Source organism: Natrix helvetica, assembly GCF_964273705.1.
Source record: "Natrix helvetica genome assembly, chromosome: 2".
In the NCBI taxonomy this organism is placed as follows: domain Eukaryota; kingdom Metazoa; phylum Chordata; class Lepidosauria; order Squamata; family Natricidae; genus Natrix; species Natrix helvetica.
The window spans coordinates 228,788,825-228,815,856 of record NC_138552.1 but is presented as its reverse complement, the minus strand read 5'-3'; the positions used below and the strand labels follow the sequence as shown (position 1 = coordinate 228,815,856).

The following is a 27,032-nucleotide window of genomic DNA, read 5'->3' as shown; positions in this document are numbered from 1 at the left end:
TTTTGGTCAGTGCCGAAGGCTGTCTTGATATTGTGTTTATGGAGAATTTTGCTGATTTTATCTGTGGTGCCTTTGATGTAAGGGAGGAGGGCGATGCCGTTGTCCTGTTTTGTGTTTCGGTTCTTGAGGGGTGTCTCCTTTTGGATTAAGTTGGTAATTGTGTTTCTTTGGAATCCGTTGGAAATAAATATGTTTGTGAGAGTCTAATTCAGTTTTCAGGTGGTCTTTGTTGGCTAGGCATTTGGTTCTGGAGATGAGGGTCTTGGCTACGGAGTTGATCTGCGCAGGGTGGTGATGGGATTGTGTGTTTAAGTAGCGGTTGGTGTGTGGGTTTTTTCTGGTAGATGGTGTGTCCTAGGGAGCCATTGGGTTTTTTGTAGATTAGGACATCCAGAAAGGGAAGTTGGTTGTTAGCTTCTATTTCCATGGTGAATTGTATTTTGGGGTGTAGGCTGTTGAGATGTGTGAGGAAGTTGTCCAGTTTTTCCTTCCTATGTGGCCAAATTACGAACGTGTCATCTATATATCTACGCCAGAATTTGTGTTTGTGTTTGGATTTATCTAAGGCGTTGGTTTCAAAATGTTCCATCTATAGGTTTGTGATGACGGGTGAGAGGGGTGATCCCATGGGTGCTCCTTCTATCTGTTTGTATCTTTGTCCATTGTTGATGAAGTATGTGTTGTTTAGGCAGTGGTTGGTCAGATCTAGGGTGTGCTAGATCTGCATGTGTCAAGCAAACTGACACATGCCATGAACACATGGCCAGACCACAAACCTGGAGCCAAACCAAAGCCCGGGATGTTACACCTCAGCCATCTGCTCAGGATATTACATCACAGAACTCAGGAGGTTACAACGCAAAGGCTCAGGCTGTTATAACGCAACCAACCCCCAGGAGATTGCAACACAGGACTCAGGATATCACTACAATAGAGCTCAGGATGTCATCACACAACCCATTAACCAGGTCGTTACAACACAAAAGAACAATAGGCACGCAGCCAGTACCTCAGCCATACAGGATGTTACGAAACAGATGGCTAATCTGCAAACATCAACTCCATCAACTAATCAAGATGTTACAACAAAGCCAACCAATCCGCTTGCAGCAGCAAAGCCAGCACTCCACACACCCCACCAATATTTATAGAAAGACGGCAGCTCCAATCATGCTTTGCTCACAGAAGCACAAAGCCAAAGGCACCAGCCTGGAGATGGTGAGTGAGACCTCGTCGAAACATCACCAAGATACTCTCAATCTTACACAGGAAAAGACCCGAATATGCCAAAACCTGCATTATAGATAGATAGATAGATAGATAGATAGATAGATAGATAGATAGATAGATAGATAGATAGACAGACAGACAGACAGACAGACAGACAGACAGACAGACAGACAGACAGACACAGACACAGACACAGACACAGACACAGACAGAGATGGATGGATAGATGGATGGATGGATGGATGGATGGATGGAGAGAGAGAGAGAGGTTTTAAACTCCTAAGAATTTTATAGTACAAACCTTGACTTCCTGTCTTTCTAGGAGAGTTTCTGTTCCATTTTGATCCATCACACGCACTGTTGTGTCCCTGTTGACTGGAATGTTAGACTTTTCATTCTCCCATTTTGCAAAACCTTTATTTTTTCCAGATTTACCACGGAATCTGGATTTCATTTTGGGGAAAGTATGTGATCCTGCATCATCCCAACCTGGTTCATTCCACAGTGGTTCTGTCTGAGTTGCTTGACTCGTGGTTACCCGCTGGAGATGAACTGAAATCTTCTGAGAGCAGCCAGTTACAAGTGTGATTGCTCTGCTATCAAGGTCCTGATTTTGTGGCCTTACAGTGGGGAATTTAAATACTTCATCTTGTACTGCAATATAACAAAGTGCAAATCAATTAAGTCAGTGTAAAGTACAAATATGGAACAAACCAGATAGCAAATTAGTTTCAGCTAGGAAAAAATGAAAACATCTCTAATTTGAAGTCTTCTGGAAAGTATATCCCGCACGTGTAATTCACACAATTTTTCTTTAAGGAATACATACACATTTCACATCCCACAATTTTGATAGAATTAAACACTGTTTTAGTTCTGTCCATCATACTGGTAAATCAGAAAAGTTTTAATTACTTCCACTATCTGGTTTATTCTAAAAGTGTGAGATTACAACTTTCAATATGACAAAACCTACAATACATACTCATAGAGTATAAAACATAGACTTGGGGAAGGCTGACCTACAATAACTAATAATTAAATGTGTGACATTTGATACATAAATCAAGAAACCTCCAAGTTGTCAGCTTAAAAATCAAACACTTAAACTCCTAGTAGGCAAATAATCCTACCAATTTCTTCAAGACCAGCTAATCTCAGTTAATAATTTAAAAAAGAATATCTTTCTTTCAAAACTTTAAATACCGTATTTTTCGGAGTATAAGACGCACCTTTTTCCCTCAAAAAAAAAAAAGGCTGAAAATCTGGGTGCGTCTTATACACTGAATACAGCGTTTTTGCCTCCTGATACCCCGCCCCTTCACCAAAATGGCCGTGCAGAGCCTGTAGAAGGCTTTTAGAGAGCTCCTGGGGCTGGGGAGGGAACAAATGAGCAAAGAACGGGCCGTTTTTTGCCCCCCACCAGCACTCTATAAGCCTCCTAAAGGCTATGCATGCATTTTTTTTGACAAAAAACGGCCCGTTTTTTGCTTGTTTTGGGGGGGCCACCCCACAGGAGCACTCTGAAATCCCTGTAAAGGCTATTCATGCCTTTTTTGGGAAATAAAACGGGCCCGTTTTCGTGACAAACGGGCCGTTTTTGGGAGGTTTGTAGAATGCAAAAACTTTTTTAAAAAACTTGCCTCTTCAAAACCTTTGTGCGTCTTATACTCCAGTGCGTCATATACTCCGAAAAATATGGTAGGTCAATGCAGTCAATACCATTAAATATCTTAAGTTCAACCATGATTTGCACTATCAATCTAGATAGCAAGCAGGCATATTTTGAAGTTCCACGTCGGCATCTTTTTTATAAGGGGAAAAAAAACCCTCTTTTTTCAAACCCATGAAATGTTTTGCTATTTTTTGTCCTTTTCATTAAATTGGAAATCACATTTATTTCCTAACTAAAGCAAAGTTGTACAAGTAGATTTGTATTTCATACTTTTTCTAATTTATTTTCCACATTGATAAAGTCACATAATCTAAATCCAAGGCTATAAAGGAAAGGAAATTATCCTTAACATACTCTTTTAGGTTTCTTTAATTTATAAGCTATCTTGTTGGGCATCCACACAGTTTTCTGAAAGAGGAAAAAATGGGAACTGAACTTTCTTCTTGTTTTCTTCCTTGAAAACATTTTGTTTCTCATCAAAGAAACTTCTTCAGTTCTGAATGAGAAGTGAAACATTTTCAAGGAAGAACACCCCCCACCCCGAAAGTCCAGTTGCCTTTTGAAAAGCACCTTTGGGATAACCATGACATGGATGATTGAGAATCTCCATAGCCATTTGCCAAGGAAATGCATTCTGCAGCAATGTTACCTGTCTGTTATATGTAAGTCATTTTAAAGAAACTCTTCTGCAGACCTTAATGTCTAAACAGATACATATTAAGATAGTTTGACTCTCTCAGGGACTTCTTAACAATGTAAACCTTTCAAAGTTAAAGCCAGTGTTTTAAACCACCATTTCTTCGACCTTTCCAAAAAGAGATCTCTTCACACATCAGATAACTACATTGGAAATTATGCGGGTGATCATAAGAAACAAAAATAGTCCTTTACTGTTGTGGCAGAATTGACCCTAAACAAAAATTGAACTCTTTGTTTCAGATACTGGGCCTCATTTCAGCATAATTGCAAGCCGCAACTATACAGACCCTCTTATACTGACAGCAAGAGTTCCATATGAAATGCGACAGTGATGATAAAACTCGTATGCCATCTCTAACAGACTTTTGAGCTGCTGCCAAGTATAGATGAGTGCTTTGTATAGTGATGTATCCCTAGCTGGGAGTGGGAAAATTGGAATTGTCAACTATGCAGATTGAACGCTGTGAATCTCATTTGGGAGGGGATACCCCATTACAATTATGTCAGTCTTTCTTACGCAACTGTGCAAGCTAAATAAGAGGGTCCTCTCAAATGATAACAAAGACTCTTTATTTCAAAAGGACAATAATTAGTGCATTCAAGGCACACATTTCAAATGCTGTTGGGACATGGAAAGCATGGGTTAAACAATCAGCCACAAGACATGGAGTCGCCTCTTACCTGCAGGTAGTGATGGGCTATTGGGCAAAGACCCATGACCACTGTTCAGTGAAGCCCCCCTGGCAAATTTCCTACAAGCTAGAACTAGCAGATCTCTGCACTGTTTATGGCAGTTGGCACCACAGTCTGGAGTAAATCACCAGCAAAGGAATAAAGAATAGTTAGTTTTGGTAAACTGCTATTTCCAAAACAAGGTAGGCCAGCATAAAATTTGCATTTATAAAACATTTTCAAAACTCAACAGTAAAAACCCTGGATAACTGATATTATGTGCATGGCAACAGAACATGCAATGTGAAATTGAAAGGGGTGCTTGGGCATATTGCTATACTTATGAAATGATGGCAGACATATTTGCTCTTTCCAACTTTTTGGCACTTATAGTGCAGTTTAAATAGGTTGCCAAAATGGTAGAAATATTGCTATGGAGAAAGTATGTTTGGAATCTCATGGGGAGGTACTGTGGCAGCATGTAATATGGACTGAAGAAGAAACTGGTAGGGGAAAAAAAGATAAAAAACTCATGTATCTACTACCTCTTCGGTCCAAAAGTATTTTTTCTACAAAAAACAAATAAACAACAAGAGTTCTACACATAGATTTATTCCTTACTTTAAAATCTCTCTTTCTCACATTCCCACCCGTCTCAGAGTATTAATTGCTTTCAAATAACCACTTTCTCAACTGGATAAGATCAGTTCATTTTCAATATAAAAACATAAGGAAAATAGACCATGTGACATCCTGCATGCTATTTCCCCTCTAAAATGCATTCTTGACTACCAGCTATTTCTGCCAGTCAAGGCTCCTTTATACTGCCAGATGTAATGCATTCAAGCATTATTAGTCTCAGCTGCAGGCTGCTGTTAAGGGAAGCAGCATACTATTTATATATGTTGGGAAAATTAAGTCAGGAAGTATTCTGCGTGGACTCTAAAGCTGAGCAGAAAAGTTATGCTCTAATTTCTTAATAAGATTTATGGGTGAATGCATGGAAAATTGCCAGGAGCATGGGAAATTGCCAAGAGGCAGTCAGGCATGTGAGAATGCTCCATTTTTATGCTTCTCCCAAAGAAATAGTGGTCAGGAGTGGATTACTAGCTCAAAGTTATATGTTTGCAGCAGAAAAATTGGACAAGGCTGTAATTCGGAAGCGTAGCAGAGGAGCAGGCATGCATAGGGATGGCATTTATTCAGACTAACCTGAAATGCAAAAATGTATTGAATGGCATTTTGCCAACAATCAAAAGGCTGAATATTAAAAAAAAACAAAAAACACCCAGAAACGAAATGCCATGCGTGATTTCCAGTACCTTTGCATTTGTAGCCTTGCTTGATTATACCCCAGAGCTGTAATTAAAGACAAAAGATATAAAAAAGAATGCCGGAAGGAACACAACCTTCTTATGAACGTAGTAACAATGGCTACAAAAGCACAAACAGGAAATTACTCCACTCAACACCCTTCCTGTTAGAAAGAACTATCCATTCAACTGTGAAACTTTGCCCACACATTCCATTGCCTACGAATGAACCAGCACAGAACTGATTCAACAGATCACACAAATGCTTTCCCAGTGAATCAGCAGAAGACTCTTCATCAGAGTCTGTTTCTGCATTTCTACTCAACCCGTTTTCAGAGACTTTGATGCACCATAGAGTTTGGTTTTGCTACGTTGCAATAATATTGAAAATAGACACATATACACACTCAACAAGGCTAGAATCCTGCACTGACTTATCTGGAAAGAGGCACACTCAACTCGGTGAGGCTTCTTCCTTTCAATAGTTATGCATAGGATTGCACCATTGATTTCTGTTATCTTTAATGCTAAACTCACGAGTCTCTCTGATGGGGATGAAAGGCATGTGCAATTGTTCTGCTTTCTCCTTATTACAGTCTAGAACAGGGCTATCAAACTCCCGGCCCAGGGGCCAGATGCGTCACATGCTGGCCACGCCCCCGCCCAGTTTAGCGAAGGGGGAAAATGTGCCGATACGTCACATGATAATGCCGTGACAACGTGAGTTTGACACCCATGGTCTAGAAGTACTAGAAGATCTCCAATGTTCCTTCCAGTTCGATTCTGATTCTGATTCAGTCAGAAAAATAGAAAACAGCAATAATAGAAAATAGATGAATAGAAAATAATAGAAAAACAGATGAATTTAACAACCTGTAAGACTACATGGAGACACAGTCAGACAACAAAAATCTGGCCCACTCTTTCATATTATGTTGATGCAATGTCTGTGTGTGTGTGTGTGTGTGTGATGGACATTATTTTTGAAATAGGTCAGGCTCAAGTATGAAGGTACTATTATTTATCTCTTAACACACCTTAATCTCCCCATTCCACCATTGTATACTTACAAATCCAGCGCAATGTTCACAGAAGGTTGGCTTAAGATAGGTCATCTCTTGGAAGTTATGTATAAAACCTGGTCCCATTTTGCACTGTAGCTGTGATTTAGCCCTTAGAAAATATGCCATCATTTCTCCTTTGCTGATAAGACCATCCCTGAAAAAAAAAAAAGGCAGGAAGGGAAGGGGAAAATCAGTCGTCACCATGATAGGGAAAACAACAGAATTCTGGCTCTCCTCCAAAGGGGTTAATTTATCCAATTTCTGAAAGGCGGTATTTCCACAGATATGATTTCAAAACCTTCTGATACTTTTTTGGTCAAGAAAAAAATGTTCCAAGCAGAAATTTGCACAGAAACACTCCAGTGGTGAGTTTCAATTTTTTTTACTACTGGTTCTGTGGGCGTGGCTTGGTGGGCATGGCAGGGGAAGGATAATGTAAAATCTCCCTTTCCACCCCATTCCAGCAAGCCAGCATCCAATAAGCCAAGTTGATGGGGGAAGCTGGATTCACTTAATGGCAGTGCGATTCATTCAATTTATTATTTTATTTATTTTATTTTATTTGATTTCTAGACCGCCCCCTCTCCCCGAAGGGACTCGGGGCGGTGTACAGGTACCAAATTAAAAACCATACAAATAATAGTAAATATAATTAAAATCGGATTAAACTTTAAACCCCTGTACAAATTTATAAAAATTAAAAACTCAGCCTTAAGACCAACCTGTAAAATTTAAAAATGCAGACTGAGGTGGGAGAGCTGGAATTAGGCCAGGCCGCCTAGATTAAACAGGTGGGTTTTGAGCTTCTTGTGGAAGGAGCGGAGGTCCGTGGTTGTTCTAATATCAGGGGGAAAGTCATTCCAGAGGGTCGGGCCCATCACAGAGAAGGCCCTTCCCCTGGGTGTCGCCCGTTGGCACAGCCTAGTGGATGGCACCCGGAGGAGTCCCTCTCTGTGTGAGCGGATCGGCCGAAGGGATGTGTGCAGTGATTTGCTTAACAACTGTGGCAAAAAAGGTGATAACGTTGGGCACAAGTCACTTGACGAAGCTTTGCTTAGCAACGCAAATTCTGGTCTCAATTGCGGTCATAAGTTGAGGGCTGCCTGTATTAGTCGCCTGTCCCTTGGGAGTATTGAGATGATGACTGAGAAAGAGAAACACTGGGGTCAATCTTGATCATTATAGAAACACTGGAGATATTTTTTTTTTAAAAAAAAGGAGAACGCTGCAGGATCCAATCTGGGTTGGTCACTGGGATTAGAGGTTTAGTCTTCCAATCTTTTGGATTTGTGTTGGGACCCATCCTCAGGGAACTTCTCTCTACTAGAGAAGGTGTATCCTGCAATATTATCCTGGAGCATGTATATTTGCCATCCTTCATAAAATGAACGCCGTTTTTTGAAACTTTATTCAGAAATTGTGATTGCAAATCTGTACACGTGTAACTGAGAATATGCCTGATTGAGAAAATAAAGACTTACACTTGATAAATGTGCATGGGGCTATTTGGCTTGGCTGAGTTCCAAGAAAGCTAAGCTAGGCATAGCAGGTTAGTAGTTGGAAAGGAGATCACCAGGAAATGCCAAAGGTGAAAGTTACAACGGGACAAAAGAGAGCGTCTTGGAGGAAGAAAGTATAAACTCCGTCAAGCCTTAGAAAGCCAGAAACTGAGCTGGAGGGGAGGGGAGAGTGGGAGGACTCAAGAAGATCATTGCCTTTAAACACAAATGAAGTTGCGCTGAAAATAATACCAAGAGCAGGATACTTACTGATCTTTGTCTAATACACAGAATGAGTCCAGAAAAGGAAAATTTGCTGCTATACTTTCAAAGTCTTCTTGTGAAATATACCCATCATGGTCATGGTCATAATTCTTAAAAACAGACTGAAGGTGCAAGGAAATAAGAAAAAGAGAAGAAAATGTCAAATGATTACAGACAACAAAGCAAAGGGGTGCATCCTAAAATAAAAGCTCGGCATAGGTCAGTGATGGCTAACCTTTTCTGGACCAAGTGCTCCCAAAATGCAACGCACACATGGCCCTCGCATATGCACCCCACCCTGCGCATACACGTGCCCCCTTGCACATGCCCCACCCCCTGCAAATCCACTGCAGAGACCCAACAACCAGCTGGATAGCGGGAGATGCATGCACATGCGTGGTGGAGCTGAACTGGGCCCCATGGCTCGCATGCCCACAGAGTGGGTATAGGTATTAATGCAGTTAACCATTTATTTATTAAATTTACACGTAAAGCTCATGCAATGTGACCATGGTGGCATATAATGCAACCAACTATTAAAATAAAATAGAAAAAAAAACAATCAAAACAATTACATTATTAAACAAGAACAAGACTGAGAGAGGATTAATTAATTATGGGGCAATATTAGGCAAATTCATTCTAATATGAGGCAAATTCATCCAGCCTTTTCCCCAGCAGGTTCATCTATGCAACCTTCTCCCAGTTAAACATCAAGTTCCTAATCTGATGCCTTTGAAACTGAAATTTGGCAGGGGTCTTCCAGGAGCAGAGCTTTCTTTGGATGGTCTGGAATCTGTGAAAGTCACTTCCCAGAAAAAAACCTATCTAGACTCAACACTGCACTCTTTAGGCACTAAACAAAACTTAACTTTTGTTAGGATATGCTACCTAGATAAGATACACGCAACTATTTTGTCACCTAAGGTAAAACAGCCAAAGTTGGAATGATAAGTCTTCTACTTCAGAAGCTCATTCTGAATTCCATTGTTGTTAATTGGTGGTACAGGAGCTTGACAAATGCATAAACTAAATGCCACATTTGCTTCAGCCGGCAAATTGTGTGCCTGTATAATAACATATGATGCGGTGGCTCAGTGGCTACGACGCTGAGCTTGTTGATCAGAAGGTCGGCAGTTCAGTGATTCGAATCCCTAGCACCACATAACGGAGTGAGCTCCCGTTACTTGTCCCTGCTTCTCCCAACCTACCAGTTCGAAAGCATGTAAAAAATGCAAGTAGAAAAATAGGGACCACCTTTGGTGGGAAGGTAACAATGCTTCATGCGCCTTCAGCGTTTAATCATGCTGGCAACATGACCATGGAGATATCTTTGGACAGCTCTGGCTCTTCAGCTTAGAAACGGAAATGAGCACGCCCCTCATGTGTGGGAGAACTTTTACCTTTAGCTTACAACATTTAAGGGCCAGTTTGGTGCAATAGTTAAAAGCACCAGGTTAGACAACAGATGACTGTGAGTTTTCTTAGGCATGAAGACACCTTGGGCCAGTTACTCTGTTTCAGTTAGGAAGGAAATAATAGCAAAGCACTTCTGAGATCTTGCCAAGAATACTGCAGGGGCTTGTCCAGGGAATCGCCAATAGTGAACCCTGACTTGAAGGTGTATATGTGCATATGCATTTTTGCACGCGCACACACTTATGCGTAATGACATAAACTCTGGTTTTGTACATGAGATTTCAGATTTGGAAGCTCTACTGAAGGCCCTACTTGTTAGTGCATATCCCAACTTTTTTTTAGAAAAATAATTAAGTGTTCTGCGAAAGTAAAATTTATATTTTACACCACAAATACAATTATAGTCAATTAAAAAACATTGAATATGGTGGAGTGAATGAGAGAATACAGAACATTCATGCATTCATGAGATAGGTGAGAAGATAGGAAAATAAACTGGAATTCTACTGTCAATACTCACATCAACTAGCTTTTGGATATGTTTATTAATAACACTTGGGTCAGGCTTTGGTATTACACCAGATGCCCATTCAAGGGGTACTCCTGGCTTAGTAGGAGTTGTTGGAGAGGTAGGCTGTGAAAGAAAACAGAGAAGCATTTGTTAAAAAAAAAATAAGTATGAATGAATTGCAGGAGAAACTGATTTACTGGAAGATTTCTGAACAGTTGTTTTTTTAAAAAAAGAAAAAAAGGGGAAAGAGAGAGGGGAGAGAGAGAGAGAGAGAGAGAGAGAGAGGGAGAGGGAGAGGGAGAGAGAGAGAGAAACCAAAGTTACAAATTAAACAACCAAATTTTGCAAAATAGTTCTTTCCTATTCGGTCTCTACAATTGTGGGCCACAAGGATTATCCTGTTTAATCTTCTGCAATGCACAGTAAAGCCAATTAAGAATGAAATGATTGCTGAAAGGCAAGGTAGGAGCACACGTTCACATTTTTATCCAGGAAAAGCAAAGCATGATTCTAAAAATGGAGAAATCAATGAATCTTCACACAAAAAAGTAGATTATGAATCACTGCTCCAATACTGTAATGTTATATTTACACTTACACCAGAACCCCCCCCCCCAAAAAAAACTTACTGATTTAGATGTTCTAGGTTCTAGCACCAGCGAAAGCTTATAAATATCATCTTCTGTGTGGTAGAGATCCAGTGAAAGCTGAAAGTCAAATAAAAATAAATGTAGCATATATTAATTACTGCCACTCACCTAATACATTTGAAAAAAAAACTGTAAATGTCACAATAAACTTTAATAGTTGTTTCAGTTATAGGAACACCACTCTTAAAAGAAGCAGTTGGGGGCAGTTCATCGCTTTCCAACCATGACCCATTTGCCATCGTTCAATGCATGAAACCCCTTTCTCCCATGCAAATATAAATCTGCAAAGTATGTTTGTAAATCTGATGTATATTAATACTCCAGGAGGGAAGCATGGCAAGAAACTGGGAGTTGTTTTGTGCAGAAACTGGTGTGCGTGTGATTTCAACTTAATAGTTGATAGTGTCATAATCACATGACGCTCCACCTCAGGCTTCTTCACTTTTGTAGGGAATGAGGGTGTGTGGCTGCCAAAACAGAAGCTGCTTTGTTGGTCAATCTCAGTAGTCATAAACAAGCTTTCCCTGTCAGCCTCCCGCAAGCGAAGTCAATGGAGAAGCTAGTAGGAAATCAGAAGACTTAATCATGTGAGTCCTTGCTTAATGATCCCTATAGTCTTCACTTAACGACAACATCCAAAACCGCTGGAATTGCTGTTGCTAAAGATTTCGTCATGCGATGTCTTGCTTTACAACCACGTTGCTTAGCAATGGCAGCTCTGGTCCCAACTGCTGTTGCAAGCTGAGAGCTACCTGTACAGCATTTACTCCTCTTCATGCCTTCCTAATTTTTTTTCTAATCTGAAGATTATCCTTAGCATTTTGATTGCGGGGAAAGTAAAGAAGGCCCGCAAATGTCATTTTATTAGATGAGGATGTTTCTATATCTCTGGGTGGGAAGTACAACCTGCTAATTTATTGGACTTAAGTTTTGTGACATTTACTGCATCATTTTCAATGTGCCTTCCTTTTTTCTTTCTTTAGATGTTGACTTTCAGGAATAACTATATGTCATTTATTTTTTATTGTACTGAGTCTCATTACTGCTGACTTCAAGGTAAGGGACTTATTTATTAGGTAAGGAATACCTGGTCTCCTCAGAGAATTCACAAAGGATTTAGGTAACCCCATTTTCTGTTTGCAATCTTCATATGTTTTCTTCTACTTCTTTAATTTATTCCCTCAATGTCTCCCAAAAAAAGCTTTGAAGAGAGAAATGTGTTCAGTAGCAGCCATGGTGGCTACCGTTTGGTATTCTAACAAGACATTCATGGATAAATCAGGGAGGCCAGTCTTGAAGGACCATAGATGTCTCACCCTGCTGTAGGGCTCAATAAAAAAATCAATGGCACATTATTATCCTAAACATCTAAAGAAAGAAACTAAGGAAATACATATTGGAAATTGTAAATGTCAGAAAGGACCTGAAGTCTGATGAACTAGTGGGGTATATATGGTTTCTGCTCAGAAACATGTACACAATTCCACATAATAAAATATAGCACTTGGGGCCTTTAATCCTCTGACAGACGAAAATACCAGAAACACTTGAGATGAAGAAAGAAATCAGACAAACAGACAGGATAACTGATATAATTATAGATGGTTTCAATTATTTTCATCCAGACTGGATAAATTTAGATGTATTTGAGCCATAGAGCAGGATTGGCAGCTTTCAGTCTTTCATATCTACTGCAAAATCACAAAATGAACCTACTGAACAAGATGAGGAATGTACAGCAGCCACTCAGCTACAGCTGTCAACAACTTTCACCAACAATCATAGTGAGTAGAACTGATGTTACACATGTTACCTTATTATAAAGTAATAATGGCAGGATAAAAATCTAATAAGCAAAAAATAAACAAGATTCAGAAGTCCCCTGAGCAAATTCACCTCTCACCTAATTTTAAAATTCAGCTTTAAAAACAGATTTCCTGAGTTAGTTTCAATCTGAAATTTTCTAAAAGATTGTAGTTCACACACGTTTATTCAACTGTAAAAACAACTGGGGCTTTCCAGGCATTTGCATATTTTCAGAACAGGTTAATTAAGAGTGAGACATAGTAAGACAACTCTAAAATCAATTTGTTCCTTCTGTTCTTTCTATCATTGATAGCAACTTTGAGAACAGAATACTGTTCATTTGGTGTATGTATGTGTACACACACACGCACACGCACACGTGCGCGCACACGCACACACACACACATATACGCACCTACATCCCGTAAAAATCTATGAAAATAGATTTTCACGGGTATAGGTATGCTGGTCTTGTTATGTTCAGGTCTTTTCCCGTGTAAGATTGAGATTGTCTTGGCAACGTTTCGGCGAGGCTTCACTCGCCATCTTCAGGCTGGTGTTTTTGGCTTTGTGTTTGTGTGAGTAAAGCATGGTCGGAGCTGCCGTCTTTCTATAAATTTTGGTGGGGGTGTGTGGAGTGCTGGCTTTGTTCCAGTAAGTGGATTGATTGGCTGTATAGTTGTATCATGATTGGTAGATTGGTACTGATTGGTGCTGGCTGTGTGTCTGTTGTTGTTTTGTGTTATAACGGCCTGGGTGGTGGGTGGGGCTTGTTTGTTGACTAGGGCTGGTTTCCAGATGTCTGGTAGGCGAGAGGTATCATCACGTTTATTCATGTTGTGGGGGTGTTTCTCTATTTCAATAGCTTCCATAATTATTCTCTTGAAGTGTTCAGTTTTGGAAATTAATTTGGTTCTTTCAAAATCAAGTTCATGTCCTGTTGCTTTAAGGTGCTGGAAAAGGGAGGAAATTTTGTCTTCTGTTCTGACTGCGTTCTTGTGTTCTGCGATGCGTCCATTTATTCTCCTATTAGTTTGTCCAATGTATGTGGCTGGGCAGATTTTGCATGGTATTTCATAGACTCCTTGGTTTTCTAGCTGGATCTTGTCTTTGGGGTTTCTTAAGATGTTGGCTATGTTTTGGGTAGTGCCGAAGGCTGTCTTGATATTGTGTTTGTGGAGAATTTTGCTGATTTTATCTGTGGTGCCTTTGATGTAAGGGAGGAGGGCGATGCCATTGTCCTGTTCTGTGTCTCAGTTCTTAGGGGGAGTCTCCCTTTGGATTAGGTTGGTAATTGTTTTTCTTTGGAATCCATTGGAGATTAATATGTTTGTGAGAGTGTAATTCAGTTTTCAGGTGGACTTTGTCGGCTAGGCGTTTGGTTCTGGAGATGAGGGTCTTGGCTACAGAGTTGATCTGGGCAGGGTGGTGATGGAATTGTACATTTAAGTAGTGGTTGGTGTGTGTTTCTTTCCAGTAGATGGTGTGTCCTAGGGAGCCATTGGGTTTTTTGTAGATTAGGACATCCAGAAAGGGAAGTTGGCTGTTTGCTTCTATTTCCATAGTGAATTGTATTTTGGGGTGTAGGCTGTTGAGATGTGTGAGGAAGTTGTCCAGTTTTTCTTTCCCATGTGGCCAAATCACAAAAGTGTCATCAACATATCTAAGCCAGAGTTTGGGTTTGTGTTCAGATTTATCTAAGGCGTTACTTTCAAAATCTTCCATGTATGTTTGCGATGATGGGTGAGAGGAGTGATCCCATGGGTGCTCCTTCTATCTGTTTGTATCTTTGTCCATTATGGATGAAGTATGTGTTGGTTAGGCAGTGGTTGGTCAGGTCCAGGATGTGTTTAGGGGGGTTGTGTTTGTTCTGAATACTAATATATAATATTAATATATTTAAAAAACATGCAAGTTTTAATTTGGTACCAGATATATATTCCTGACTGCAACATTTGACAGTAGGAAAGGAACAGAGAATAGGTAAGGAAAACAAAGGATGATCCTGAAAAGAAATAGCAACATAGTACAGGTAGACCTTGCTCAACAACTGGTCGCTTAGCAGCTAAAAGTTACAACAACTTGCCTAGAGCAACTTACAACCTGTTTTTGAAGTTCTGCTGGCTGTACTCCCTCCCCTGCGTTGGGTGCTTGGCAACCGGTTCACATTTATGCCCATTTGCAGCATCCTGTGGTTGCATGATTGTGATTTTTTATCTTTTTTGCCAGTTTCTGTGGTTTACTTTTGTTTTCCAGCAAAAAAAACCCAGCCCATTTGTGAAAACTGATTTATTTAACAACCACTGCAAAAAAAGGGTGCTTAGAGTTTGTGGAGATTTGGATGGAGGAGGACAGGCTTCAACTTAATTCTGGAGGTTTTAGGTCCTGAAGTTTTTCCATCTTTAGTTTTGAAGGAAGACAAACTTCTCCATTCAGAATTAGTGTGCAACTTGGATGGTCTTCCTAGTCTCACAGATTTTATCCAAAAGCAGGAGACAGCTGCACTAAGTGGGCTTTTACCCAGGTTCCTCTTTTCCTGGACTGGGAAGCCTGGCTCATGGTGATTCATATCTTAGTCATCTCCCATTTAAATTAGAATAATGCCCTTTACATTGAGCTGACCCTGAAGAACATCCAGAAGTTTCGGATGGTCCAGAATGCTGGTGTGTGCCCACATACAGCCTTCTGGACCATCTGAAGTTTATGACCATTCTTGATATTCTCATAAAATATATAGCTTCATGAGTTCACTGGCTCCCAGTAGGTTGCCAGAGGGTTACCATTTATTCAATTTTATATGGCAAAGGAGCAGGCTATTTCTGGGACCATCTTTCCTCCATTCTTTCTGCTGTCCCACCAGGCCTAATAGGGAGACCATGTTCTGGAACCCCTCCATCCAACAGTGCCACCATGGATCTGGGAGTTGTGCCTTCTCTGTAGCTGCATCCACTGAGATGCAGCCCAATCCTGCTAGCCTTCCATAAACCTCTGAAGATCTGTGTGTTTCTCCAGGCTTTTAAGTCAGGCAGCTAAGTCAGTTTTGTGAATACTATGATTTTGTTCTGGGGGTTGTTCAACCCGGGGCATCATTTTATACTGTTATGATGATTTTAATCTTTGTATACCTGTCAGATTCATTGTTGTGAGATGGATGGCTGCATAAATATTTAAAATAAACAATCAAACAAATAACCAATTTATCAGATGGTCTATCTATGCAATCTTATATACTATGTGCAGTGCTAATGATTAACTCTGCTTATTTCCTTTTATTTGCAGTAACTTCCTTAGCAGGTTTAGTTACAAGTAATCCTTCTGCAAAATTGGGATACACAAGGGAGAGGCAATGGCTGCTGCTGGGGCGAAGGAGAGGGGAGGAGCGAAGGTAGCAGCCCTTTATCTTCATCATTGACCATTAGCCCTGTTACTATCCCTGGTTTACCATCTATCGACCATCTGCTTTTATTGTCTCCCTACTGTTTTTCTACTGCCCACCCATCCTTTGACCATCTTTTGACCATCCTTTGACCATCTATAGACCATTTACAGACTGATGGACTGGTCTGCTACACCCATTATTCCCACCCAGGACTTATGGTCTTTTATCATCAGTATCCAGGCCCTGGCTCCCTATATCCCTCTGCATTTCCCTTTCTCCTGGACTCAGTGCTGTATGCAGCACCTATTTTAACATCTTTGTAAAGTAATTTTAATATCTGTAGCACCCTCAATTCGATCTGAGGCCCTGCTGAACCATGGTTTACTTTTACTCTAGGGTAGACCTGATTTTATTGCGGGAGTCCCCCCTCTCGCAAATATGGCCCTCTGCCCTTTCAAGGGCCCACCTTGATGACGGATGTATTAATCCTGAGAGGTGGAAGAAGAGGAGGCTCCGGGGTTTTTTGTGTAAATGTTTTTTAAATATTTTAAAGGGATCCAGGGTGGGGGGTGGGTCTAGCCAGACCAGGAATAGGAGTAGAGCCAGGCGAACAGGTGGGGCTGAGGTGGAAGGGAGCGGAGCGGGGGAGGGGAGTCAATATAACGTTCCTTTAGAGGGTTCCTATATTCCAACGGTCGCAGGAAGGGGTGGATGCGAGGACAGAAGAAGATCCTGCAGTCGGTTGGGAGACCGGGGGCGTTGGTTACGCCCGGTCGTTTGTACCAACCCCCGCATCCTAGGTGGTCAGGGTTTACAGAGCCGAGGCATGAGACTGATGTTATGTAACGCAAGGTCCGTTGTTAATAAGGCCCCCCTCATCCATGACCTGGTTTCTGAGGGGGAGCCGGACCTTGCAGGGATCACGGAAACCTGGTTGGGCCACGAGGGGGGTGTGCCCCTCGTGGAAATGTGCCCACCAGGATACCGTGTATTCCATCAGCCTCGTGCCCAGGGTAGGGGTGGTGGGGTAGCGGTCATTATACGGGAAGTCCTGGCACCGAGAGAATTCATCGTACCTCAGATATCCGGATGTGAGACTCTAGGTGTGAGATGGGGCCCAGGGAGTCAGTTGGGCCTGCTGATTGCATACTTGGCTCCTCTCGTGCCGAATCTGACCGAACACAGGTAAGAGCCCATTTACGGACCTACCTTGTGGCACTAAGGGTGGCTAAACGTCGATATTATGCCACCCTTATTGCGTCTGCAGTAAACCGCCCTGCCACCCTGTTCCGGGTGACCCGCTCCCTCCTTTCACAGAGGTCGCGGGAAGCTCCTTTACAGGGGAGGGCAGAGGAATTTGGGGAATATCTGCAGGACAAAATCGCTCAGATCCGGAGCGAATGGGTCCCCTTCAGTGATCGTGAGGAGACACCGGAGGCGAGTCTTGAGGTACCTATCTGGGAGGAGTTTGACTCTGTTGCCGCCGAGGATATGGACAGGCTACGCGGGTGACTGCGGGCCACCACATGTTTATTGGACCCATGCCCCTCCTGGCTTGTACTGGCAACCTGGGAGGTTACACGTGACTGGCTCCTGGGTCTGGTGAACGCCTCGCTGGAGGAGGGGTTCCTGCCAACCGCCTTGAAAGAGGCGGTGGTGAGGCCCCTTCTTAAGAGGCCTTCCCTAGACCCAGTTGAGTTAGCCAATTATCGTCCTGTCTCCAACCTTCCCTTCTTAGCGAAGGTTGTTGAGAGTGTGGTGGCGCAGCAGTTCCCTTGACACCTGGAGGAAATTACTTATCTAGACCCGCGCCAGTCCGGTTTCCGACCGGGTCACAGCACAGAGACGGCTTTGGTCGCGTTGGTGGATGATCTCTGGAGGGCGAAAGATGGGGGCTGTTCCTCCATCTTAGTCCTGTTAGACCTCTCAGCGGCTTTCGATACCATCGACCATGGTATCCTATTGCGTCGTCTGGAGGGGATGGGGGTGAGGGGCACCGTTTTGCGGTGGTTCTCCTCCTTCCTCTCCGGTCGGACGCAATGTGTGTTGGCGGGAGAGCAGAGATCGACCCTGAGGCCGCTCACGTGTGGAGTGCCACAGGGGTCGGTCCTCTCCCCTCTCCTGTTCAACACATACATGAAACCGCTGGGCGAGATCATTCGAGGATTCGGGGTTGAGTGCCATCTGTATGCAGATGACACTCAGTTGTACATTTCTACCCCGAACCACCACAACGAAGCCGTTGAGGTGATGTCCCGGTGTCTGGAAGCCGTGCGGGTCTGGATGGGCGACAACAGACTCAAACTCAACCCTTCCAAGACGGAGTGGCTGTGGCTACCGGCGCCCCGCTTTAGCCAATGTGTTCCATCTCTGGCCATTGGGGGGGAACAACTGCCCCCAGTGGATAGGGTACGCAATTTGGGCGTCCTCCTAGATTCCCGGCTGTCGCTAGATGATCATGTGACGGCCGTGGCTAGGGGGGCGTTCCACCAGGTTTGCCTGATGCGCCAATTGCGTCCCTTACTGGAGCGGGACGCCCTTTGCACAGTCACCCATGCCCTAGTGACTTCTCGCCTTGATTACTGTAACGCTCTCTACATGGGGCTCCCCTTGAAATGCACCCGAAGGCTCCAGCTGGTCCAGAATGCAGCCGCGCGGGTTATTATGGGGAGTACTCGGTACTCCCATGTAACACCTTTCCTGCGCGAGCTGCACTGGCTACCTGTGGCCTTTCGGGTGCGTTTCAAGGTGTTGATCGTCATCTTCAAAGCGCTCCATGGCTCGGGACCTAGTTATTTGCGGGATCGCATTCTACCCCATACATCCCTGCGACCAATCCGCTCTCACAGAGAGGGCCTCCTCCGGGTACCATCCGCTAAACAGTGCAGGCGGGCGGTGCCTAGGAGTAGGGCCTTCTCTGTGATGGGCCCAACCCTCTGGAACGACCTCCCCCCCCGATATTAGAACCACCTCTGATCTCCGCTCCTTCCGCAAGAAACTCAAGACCCACCTGTTTCGAGTAGCTGGTCTGGCCTAATTATAATTATAATCGTAACTGTATTTAACATCTATTACAAACCTTCCTGGATGGCTTTTTAAATTTTATATTGGGGTTTTAAACGGGTTTTAAATTGTTTTTTAAGTATTTAAATTGGTTTTGGGATTTTATATACAGACAGTGTGTGTGTGTTGTTTTGCTCTATGTCTTATGTTATTTTCTGTTGTTTTGATTATGAATGGTCTGTACACCGCCCCGAGTCCCTACGGGGAGAGGGGGCGGTCTATAAATTAAATAAACTATAAACTATAACTATAAAACAATTGCAGCTTTAATAGATTTACTAGGATAAAGGTCTACAGTAGCACATGATCAAATTACAACAAATAAATAGCATGCAAAGAAAAAAACCCATAAAATAATGGAAGCAATTGTGATCACCAGACGCCTAACTTAAAACTTAAAAAATAATAGTGATGCAGATAAAATGACTCAAATAGAAAGGTTTTTAAGATGTCACTACAAATAAGAGACTCATAGCCAAGAAGATTCTTGCTCCATTGCCTTCTTAATTTCAAAGGGGAAGACCTGTTGATCATGCCTGAATGTTTGTCAGGTTCATACAGCAGACAGCAGTAATTGTTCTAGGACAGGGGTGTCCAAACTTAGGAACTTTAAGACTTGTGGACTTCAACTCCCAGAATTCCCCAGCCAGCCACCAATTCTAATTTTTCTAGTTTCACCTGTATAAAACAATTCCAGTGTAAACCAAACAATAATCAAGCCAAACAAAAGACCAGATGGATTTTCTGAAGGTCTTTCAGAGGCATTTCACATCAACAGCACCAAAACTTTATTAGGAAAAAGCTGCTGAGAACATTGGTTTTTTTATAAAAAAATACTTGTTTGAAGGTCTATACATAAAGCATTTAAAAGGGAACTTCATAATTCAGAAGGCCCAGTCTATAATGATTATCAATCTATCTAGTTTTGATGGTAGATCTCTGGATAGAACCTCTGAGACTGTTTTGAATAAAACGAAGGAAGTCCTTAAAACAAAGTCTGGCTACACTTTTTAAAGCTTAAATTTGATTACCAATCATTAAATTTGGCTAGAAAATACACAAATGATCAACCCAGGTTTATACAATACAATACAATAGCAGAGTTGGAAGGGACCTTGGAGGTCTTCTAGTCCAACCCCCTGCCTAGGCAGGAAACCCTATACCATTTCAGACAAATGGCTATCCAACATCTTCTTAAAGACTTCCAGTGTTGGGGCATTCACAACTTCTGGAGGCAAGCTGTTCCACTGATTAATTGTTCTAACTCTCAGGAAGTTTCTCCTCAGTTCTAAGTTGCTTCTCTCCTTGATTAGTTTCCACCCATTGCTTCTTGTTCTACCCTCAGGTGCCTTGGAAAATAGTTTGACTTCCTCTTCTTTGTGGCAACCCCTGAGATAATGGAACACTGCTATCATGTCTCCCCTTGTCCTTCTTTCTATTAAACTAGACATACCCAGTTCCTGCAACTGTTCTTCATATGTTTTAGTATCCAGTCCCTTAATCATCTTTGTTGCTCTTCTCTGCACTCTTTCTAGAGCATCCATATCTTTTCTACATCATGGTGACCAAAACTGAATGCAGTATTCCAAGTGTGGTCTTACCAAGGCATTATAAAGTGGTATTAACACTTCACGTGATCTTGATTCTATCCCTCTGTTTGTGCAGCCTAGAACTGTGTTGGCTTTTTTGGCAGCTGCTGCACACTGCTGGCTCATATTTAAATGGTTGTCCATTAGGACTCCAAGATCCCTGCACAACTGTCTTATTTATAATACTTACTTATAGTACAGTATTGTGTCATGTATCCATATTACCAAATATTATGAGTAGCTCCGCAGTATATCAGCAGGTATTCTTGAACTATCTTCAAGTAGCACTGCACAAGTCATATTAATCTTACCGTCAGTAGATTAATTAAATCCATATTTGGCTCAAGATGGTGGGATGCTGTCTGTAGGGCTATCAGCTCACTCAAAGTGACTGAAAGCTGCTGCATTTTCACAAGGTTGGCTTTGTCCTCATTGATCCAGTCTGGAAAAACTACATGAACCGCTATTAGATCCTTCAAGTGGACTCCTAAGATGGGGATTTTGAAGTTGACACAGTCTGCAAATGTTTTGCGGTAGTTGCAGTAGTTTCCATTGGAAGAGACCAGTTCAGTCATTTCATCCCAATTCTACAAAGAAGGCCAAGAAGAAGCAAGGCTCAGCAATAACATTCTTGGTTTTGCTTTGATTAAGAGGAAACTTAGAAAAATTATGCGGGAGGACCAGAAATCTAACTCTTTTGTAAAGGGAATCACTTTCCAATTGCAAAAATAAAGCAGATGATTGATTCCTGTATATATCTGACAAAGAGTCATAGTTATTTTTTTAAGTTTTTAATTTTTTCATTTTCATAACATATAACATGTATACTATTACATAGCCAACATCGTATTGTATTATTAATACAATTATTAATACAATTGTATTAATGTAATACAATACAATTAATACATCAATTCATCTTACCATCAACTCCCAAAAGTGACTATTGGCTCTTCTGCTCCACATACACCATATTTGTACCTTATCTATCACTTTCTTCTCCCTCTCTCCCCCCCCTTCCCTACTTCCTTTTTTCCCTCTGACATCCTTCTCTTCTCCACTTCTCCTTCCTCTCCCCTTCTCCTCTCTCCCTTTTCCACTCCTCCTTTCTCTCATCCTCTTCCCCCCCTGCCCTCTCTCCTATCCCCCTCCATCTCAGAAGCCCTTGCCTCTCTCCTCTGCTTCACACTCTCCATCTCATTTGCTTGGTGTATTTCAGCTTCTGAGCGAGCTCCACTTTATGTTGATGGTGTTTATAATTCCTTTTCAATATAGATATTTAATTTTAACATGTATCTTCCTCCTTTTTCTTAAGAAATAGAACAAAAAAGTGTACATGTATAGTCATTGTGCCTTTAACCACCACCCCCAGCCTAGTTTTGGCTGGGATGAAGACCTGGTTACAATTCCCAGCTATTCTCATCATTATAATTATATAATTATACATCCTTATGCGCCCCCAATTTGTGCTTCTGTCTTTAAATCTGAATAGTTTCCCACTGTAAGTATATTTCATGTTCCCTCTTCATTTTACCATATCTTGGATTAGATCACCCTTACTTGTCTTTAAATAACAATCCTTACTGTTCAATGTTCATTACAATTCCCTTAATCTACTATATAGAATAATAAGGGTACACATCTCACCTTGTTCATCATCTTAATAGTTCTATATATGTCCATGTTTCATATATTTTAATCATGCTTAATTGTCCTTCTATTGTCATAGTCAATCAATTAGCAACTCAATTTAATTATCATGTATAAAAGTGAATCACAAACCTCTGCTTTACAATCTCCCCATCTCAGTTTTATATTTGTCCATATTCCATATATTTTTACCTTTGTTTAATTATCTTTCCAATATCATATTCAACAAGTTAGAAACTCCATTTTATTTTCATATTTAGGAATAAACCCCTTAGCTTTGTAGTTTCTCATATAACAATTTCTAGTTGTCTGATTTTTTTCATAGTAAGTCTCTTGTCCCACTTCTTTGTTCCTGCCGTCTCCCTTTTCTTTGTTTTGACACATCCACCCTCTTCAATTTTCCCCAAACCACCATCAGAAAGTTCTTTTATATCTCTCTTTGTTGGGGCATAACTTCCTATTTCAATTTTCCTTATGCCACTTTCAACCTCTGAAACATCATTTGTCTGCTTTTTATTCCCTTTTGTTGGGACACATCCCCATTTTACAATTTTCCCTATACTTCTACCATGCCCTATGTAGTTTTTTGTCTGCTTTTTATTTTCCCCATTTCTATCCCTTCATTATCTCTCTCCCCTTCTTTTTTAAATACCTGCTTCTCTGGGTTCAGAATTCTATTTAGACTTGATTTTAGTGTTATGCATATTTTTTATAATTTCACGTAGTTCTTCAAAATCCCAGCTTTCCATAATGTCCAGTTCCAAAGTTACAATTAGTTATGCAGTTCTTATTTCCGAGTTCTGGTCCACCTTAAATTTATCTACTTCACCTTCTGTGAGGAAAAGTGATGGGAGCCATCTTGGTCTTTTGTTCTTCTTTAATGTCCAGTTCCAAAAATTCAGTTAGTTATACAAATCTTATTTTGAAGTTCTGGTCCACCTTAAATTTAGTTAATTCAACTACTGTGAAACCAGAAGAGAAGCTGGAGCCATCTTAATCTTTTGCAGAAAGAAAGGAAAAAACCTTCATATTTCCCAGTTCTTGATTTTGTTATTGTTTTTTCCCCCCTTGCTACTTTTCACCTCTTGTTGGATATAGCTGCTCAAAATATATTACTTGGAACAAGCTTGCATAAAGTCAAAACTCGGGTATGTTTCTTCTTCGCCTCCTGCTTTTCCAAGTTCTGATTTATGGCAGTTGGTTAATTAGAATTTCCCACACAGGCAAGATTAAATTATCAATTGTCAGTGAGGAGATAGGAGTTGTTTAAAATATGTTAGTTAAAAGACACTTGGGCGAAGGAAATCTTCACGCTCCTAAACTTTAAAAACACAATCTTTTCAAGTTCAAAACCAAATTTATAGTTTGTGTTTGAGTGGGTTTGTCACTTCTTTATTTTCTCCAAATTATTTCCAGCAAATGGCACTCTTTTGGGCTGGTGATTCAACCCTTCATTTTTCCCTTTCTTTCTTTTTGCAAAAATCCCGATCTGTCCATCAATATTATTTATGCTCTCAAAAGAGTCCTAGTTCTGTGTGTGAATACATAAAGGCTTTCAAAAAATCTAAGTTTAGAAAACTTTAGAATTTTTTTTTAGAAGACCTCCCCATGTTAATATGCTGCCAGTAATTAAATCAGATGAACCAATGGTTGATTCATATGATTCAGGATAAGAAACATCCATACTTTCAATCTCCCTTACTTCGGTGGAAAAATAGTATAATATATTTAAAAATTCAGTGGTATATTTTTCTCTATGTAGAAATGAAATGTGAGTTTACTCTCATACCTTGGTAACTTCTGAAGAAAGATAAGAATGAGTTTCTTTCAGACGTGAAATAGAACTGTGACTTAGGCCTCCTACAACAGCCATCAGTGTATTGAAATTTTGAAGCTGAAGAAGTTTCTGTGGAGAAATTCGAACATTTTTGTTAAAAGATTATATTGTTCATTATTCATCTAAACCAAACTTGGGAACTTCAGTTGAAGATGTGTGGACTTCAATTCTCAGAACTCCCTGGCAAATATTAAAGTTCTCAACATTGGGAAACCCTGATCTAGATCAAATGTATGGTCTCAGAAGAGAAGAAAACAAATAAACTATCTCCAGATGGTGAAATCCCACAATTTTATTGTAATTTAGACCAATGGGATTGTGACTGAGGAGTGTTATTTCACAACCAAACATCAAAGGTAATGTGTTAAGTTGTGATTCAGCAGTTTATATTTGAAATTCGAGTACTGATAGAGCTGTCAATAAATCCATAAATTAAAATGATTTTTGAATAAAGTTAATGATTAAAAAAAGAAGGAAAATTCCATTACAAGCTTAAATATTATTTAGAATTTATTAATTTCAAGATTTAAGTCCATGACTGTAACATATTAACAGAGAGAAATAAAGTTAGATATAGATATACTGATCAACTTTTTCCATATTGAATCAATGACATTTACATATATTCCCATTACACATATTCATAGGAATTTGTTTATAAACCACAGTGATAAAAAAAGAAGTAATGAAGATGTATGTGGCCACATCACGATGCACTCTTCACCTTTTGGTACTGGTGTCCTGATACTGAACATAAGTGTAGAAGTCACAGTTTTGCTCCTTTGCTCCCTTTGTTGCAGAGACTGGTGTGCACAATTTATTAGAAAGGTTTTTTTTGTTTGGAACCTGATTTGATAGGCATAATGATTTGCACCCCATGCTCTTGTGACATTCTGCGTGTGACATTTGTGGAACTGCTACATGAAAGGTCTATTAGCAGGGCCATCCATAAATCAATCAAAAGGGAATTGCAAGCTGATGATCTAGATCAGTGTTTCTCAACCTTGTCAACTTGAAGATGTCTGGACTTCAACTCCCAGAATTCCCCAGCCTGGGGAATTCTGGGAGTTGAAGTCCAGATATCTTCAAGTTGACAAGGTTGAGAAACACTGATCTAGAGTAAACTCCCATCATCAAAAAGATTCCAAGTAGACCCTCAGATTCTACCCTTTCTCATTTTGGAACATGATACGGGTGGTCTGCAGTGAGGGAAGTAACTTGTATGATACACATAAAAGTACACTTGGCACATTTCTGAAAAATGGTTCACCCTCTTTTTATATATAGTCTTTTTTTTTTACCAGGAGGTAACATACTGAGGATCATCAAGAACAGAAGTTAAATGTATGCTATGCTTTTTATCAACTTTTTCCAATGGCAGCCAACAATATTCTTCTGCTCTTTTAATATTATTTTTAGAGAAGCTGGCACACTGCAAAGCACAGCAACAGTATACGACTTTGTCCTCTAGAAACTGATGGGCAGCGATTGCCCAGTGCTTTGCTTGGAAATTTGCCAATCTCCCGCCAAAGAATAAAAATAAGCAGAGATAAAGGGAATATCCTATTGGATACGAGCCTCGAAAGGTGTCAAAGAGCTTTCTGAAAATTGATGCTTTATTTATTTATAAAATATATATGCCACCCATCTCACTATTGAAGCAACTCTGGGCCACTTACAAAATGAACCTGATGATGAATTTTATACATCTGACATTTTGCAATGGAGAAAATCCTGCCTAACAGCCATTTTTTTGATAGTACCTACATCCTGCTTTTTTAAATTCCATATATATGCCCAGCAGCATCCAAGTGTTAAGGACTTCTCCCTTAAGAGAATACATTAAATATGAAACAGTTTAAAACGTTAAAGTCACAGACTCTCTTTTAACCTGCATTTCATTCAATTTTATTCCACGGGATTAAATCAGGCTCCAACATCATAAAATTACCTGTGCAACATTGATGAATTTTGTGATAACTTCTGCTCTTTGTTGAGGAGTTGGTTTGCTCAGAACCATCAATTGGACCCACTTTGAGATGCCATTAAATAAAGCAATTGACCTTTCCAGAGTTGGATTATTCTCCAGGCAGCCATGGATCACATAGCTCTGATAATCTGTAAACTAGTCAAAGGGAGGAGCTTCACTCTCATGTGGTTATCTCAAATCATATTAACGCATCCCCAAGATGGTGCCCTCCAGATTTGCTGGGAAAGCAAATCCAAGAATTTCCACATTTGCTACAAAAGCGCTACTCCTTAGATGCCCTCATCCAAAGGAAAGTATTTTAAGTATGTGCAGTTTAATTATTATTGTTAATGTCATCATCATCATCACAATGATTAAATCTTGACTCTCCTTCGTTCATATCTTTTCCAGCAGTCTTCAGAACTTACTGTACATGGCTGTGCTGACTTTGGATTTCAGAAGCAGTTCTCTATAGTGGGATAATTAGCAAGCTAAATTTATTTGGATATATTTTGCATGCAATCTGGTGACTGCAAAGATTATTCCAAACATACTGACTCATACCTGGATGTATGAAATAAACATCCAGTGTTAAACATTCTCTGTTTCAGCTGCTGATAAGAAATTGATGAAGGATGTATTGCTAATGAGTATATTTTCTTTGCCTGAGAATGTTTCGGATTTTTGGAGTACCTTTATAATATTGGCTTTACTTACAAACTTAGAGACAAAGTGTAAGTGGA

The 27,032-nt window shown here is 40.6% G+C and overlaps 1 protein-coding gene across 5 annotated transcripts in view; it reads right to left on the bottom strand.

The window, feature by feature from the left end:
- RASGRP3 (RAS guanyl releasing protein 3) overlaps positions 1–27,032 on the bottom strand; it is a 77,753-nt gene that overhangs the window by 6,653 nt on the left and 44,068 nt on the right. For all 5 annotated transcript variants that reach the window (XM_081945268.1, XM_081945266.1, XM_081945267.1 and 2 more), the window contains 10 exons: positions 26,272–26,445; positions 24,273–24,389; positions 21,145–21,420; positions 10,976–11,053; positions 10,356–10,469; positions 8,423–8,538; positions 6,660–6,807; positions 5,599–5,635; positions 4,286–4,411; positions 1,532–1,884 (listed from right to left, as the gene is read on the bottom strand). In XM_081945268.1, the coding sequence (XP_081801394.1) occupies positions 1,532–1,884; positions 4,286–4,411; positions 5,599–5,635; positions 6,660–6,807; positions 8,423–8,538; positions 10,356–10,469; positions 10,976–11,053; positions 21,145–21,420; positions 24,273–24,389; positions 26,272–26,445 (1,539 nt within the window). The remainder of the gene's footprint in view (positions 1–1,531; positions 1,885–4,285; positions 4,412–5,598; positions 5,636–6,659; positions 6,808–8,422; positions 8,539–10,355; positions 10,470–10,975; positions 11,054–21,144; positions 21,421–24,272; positions 24,390–26,271; positions 26,446–27,032) is intronic.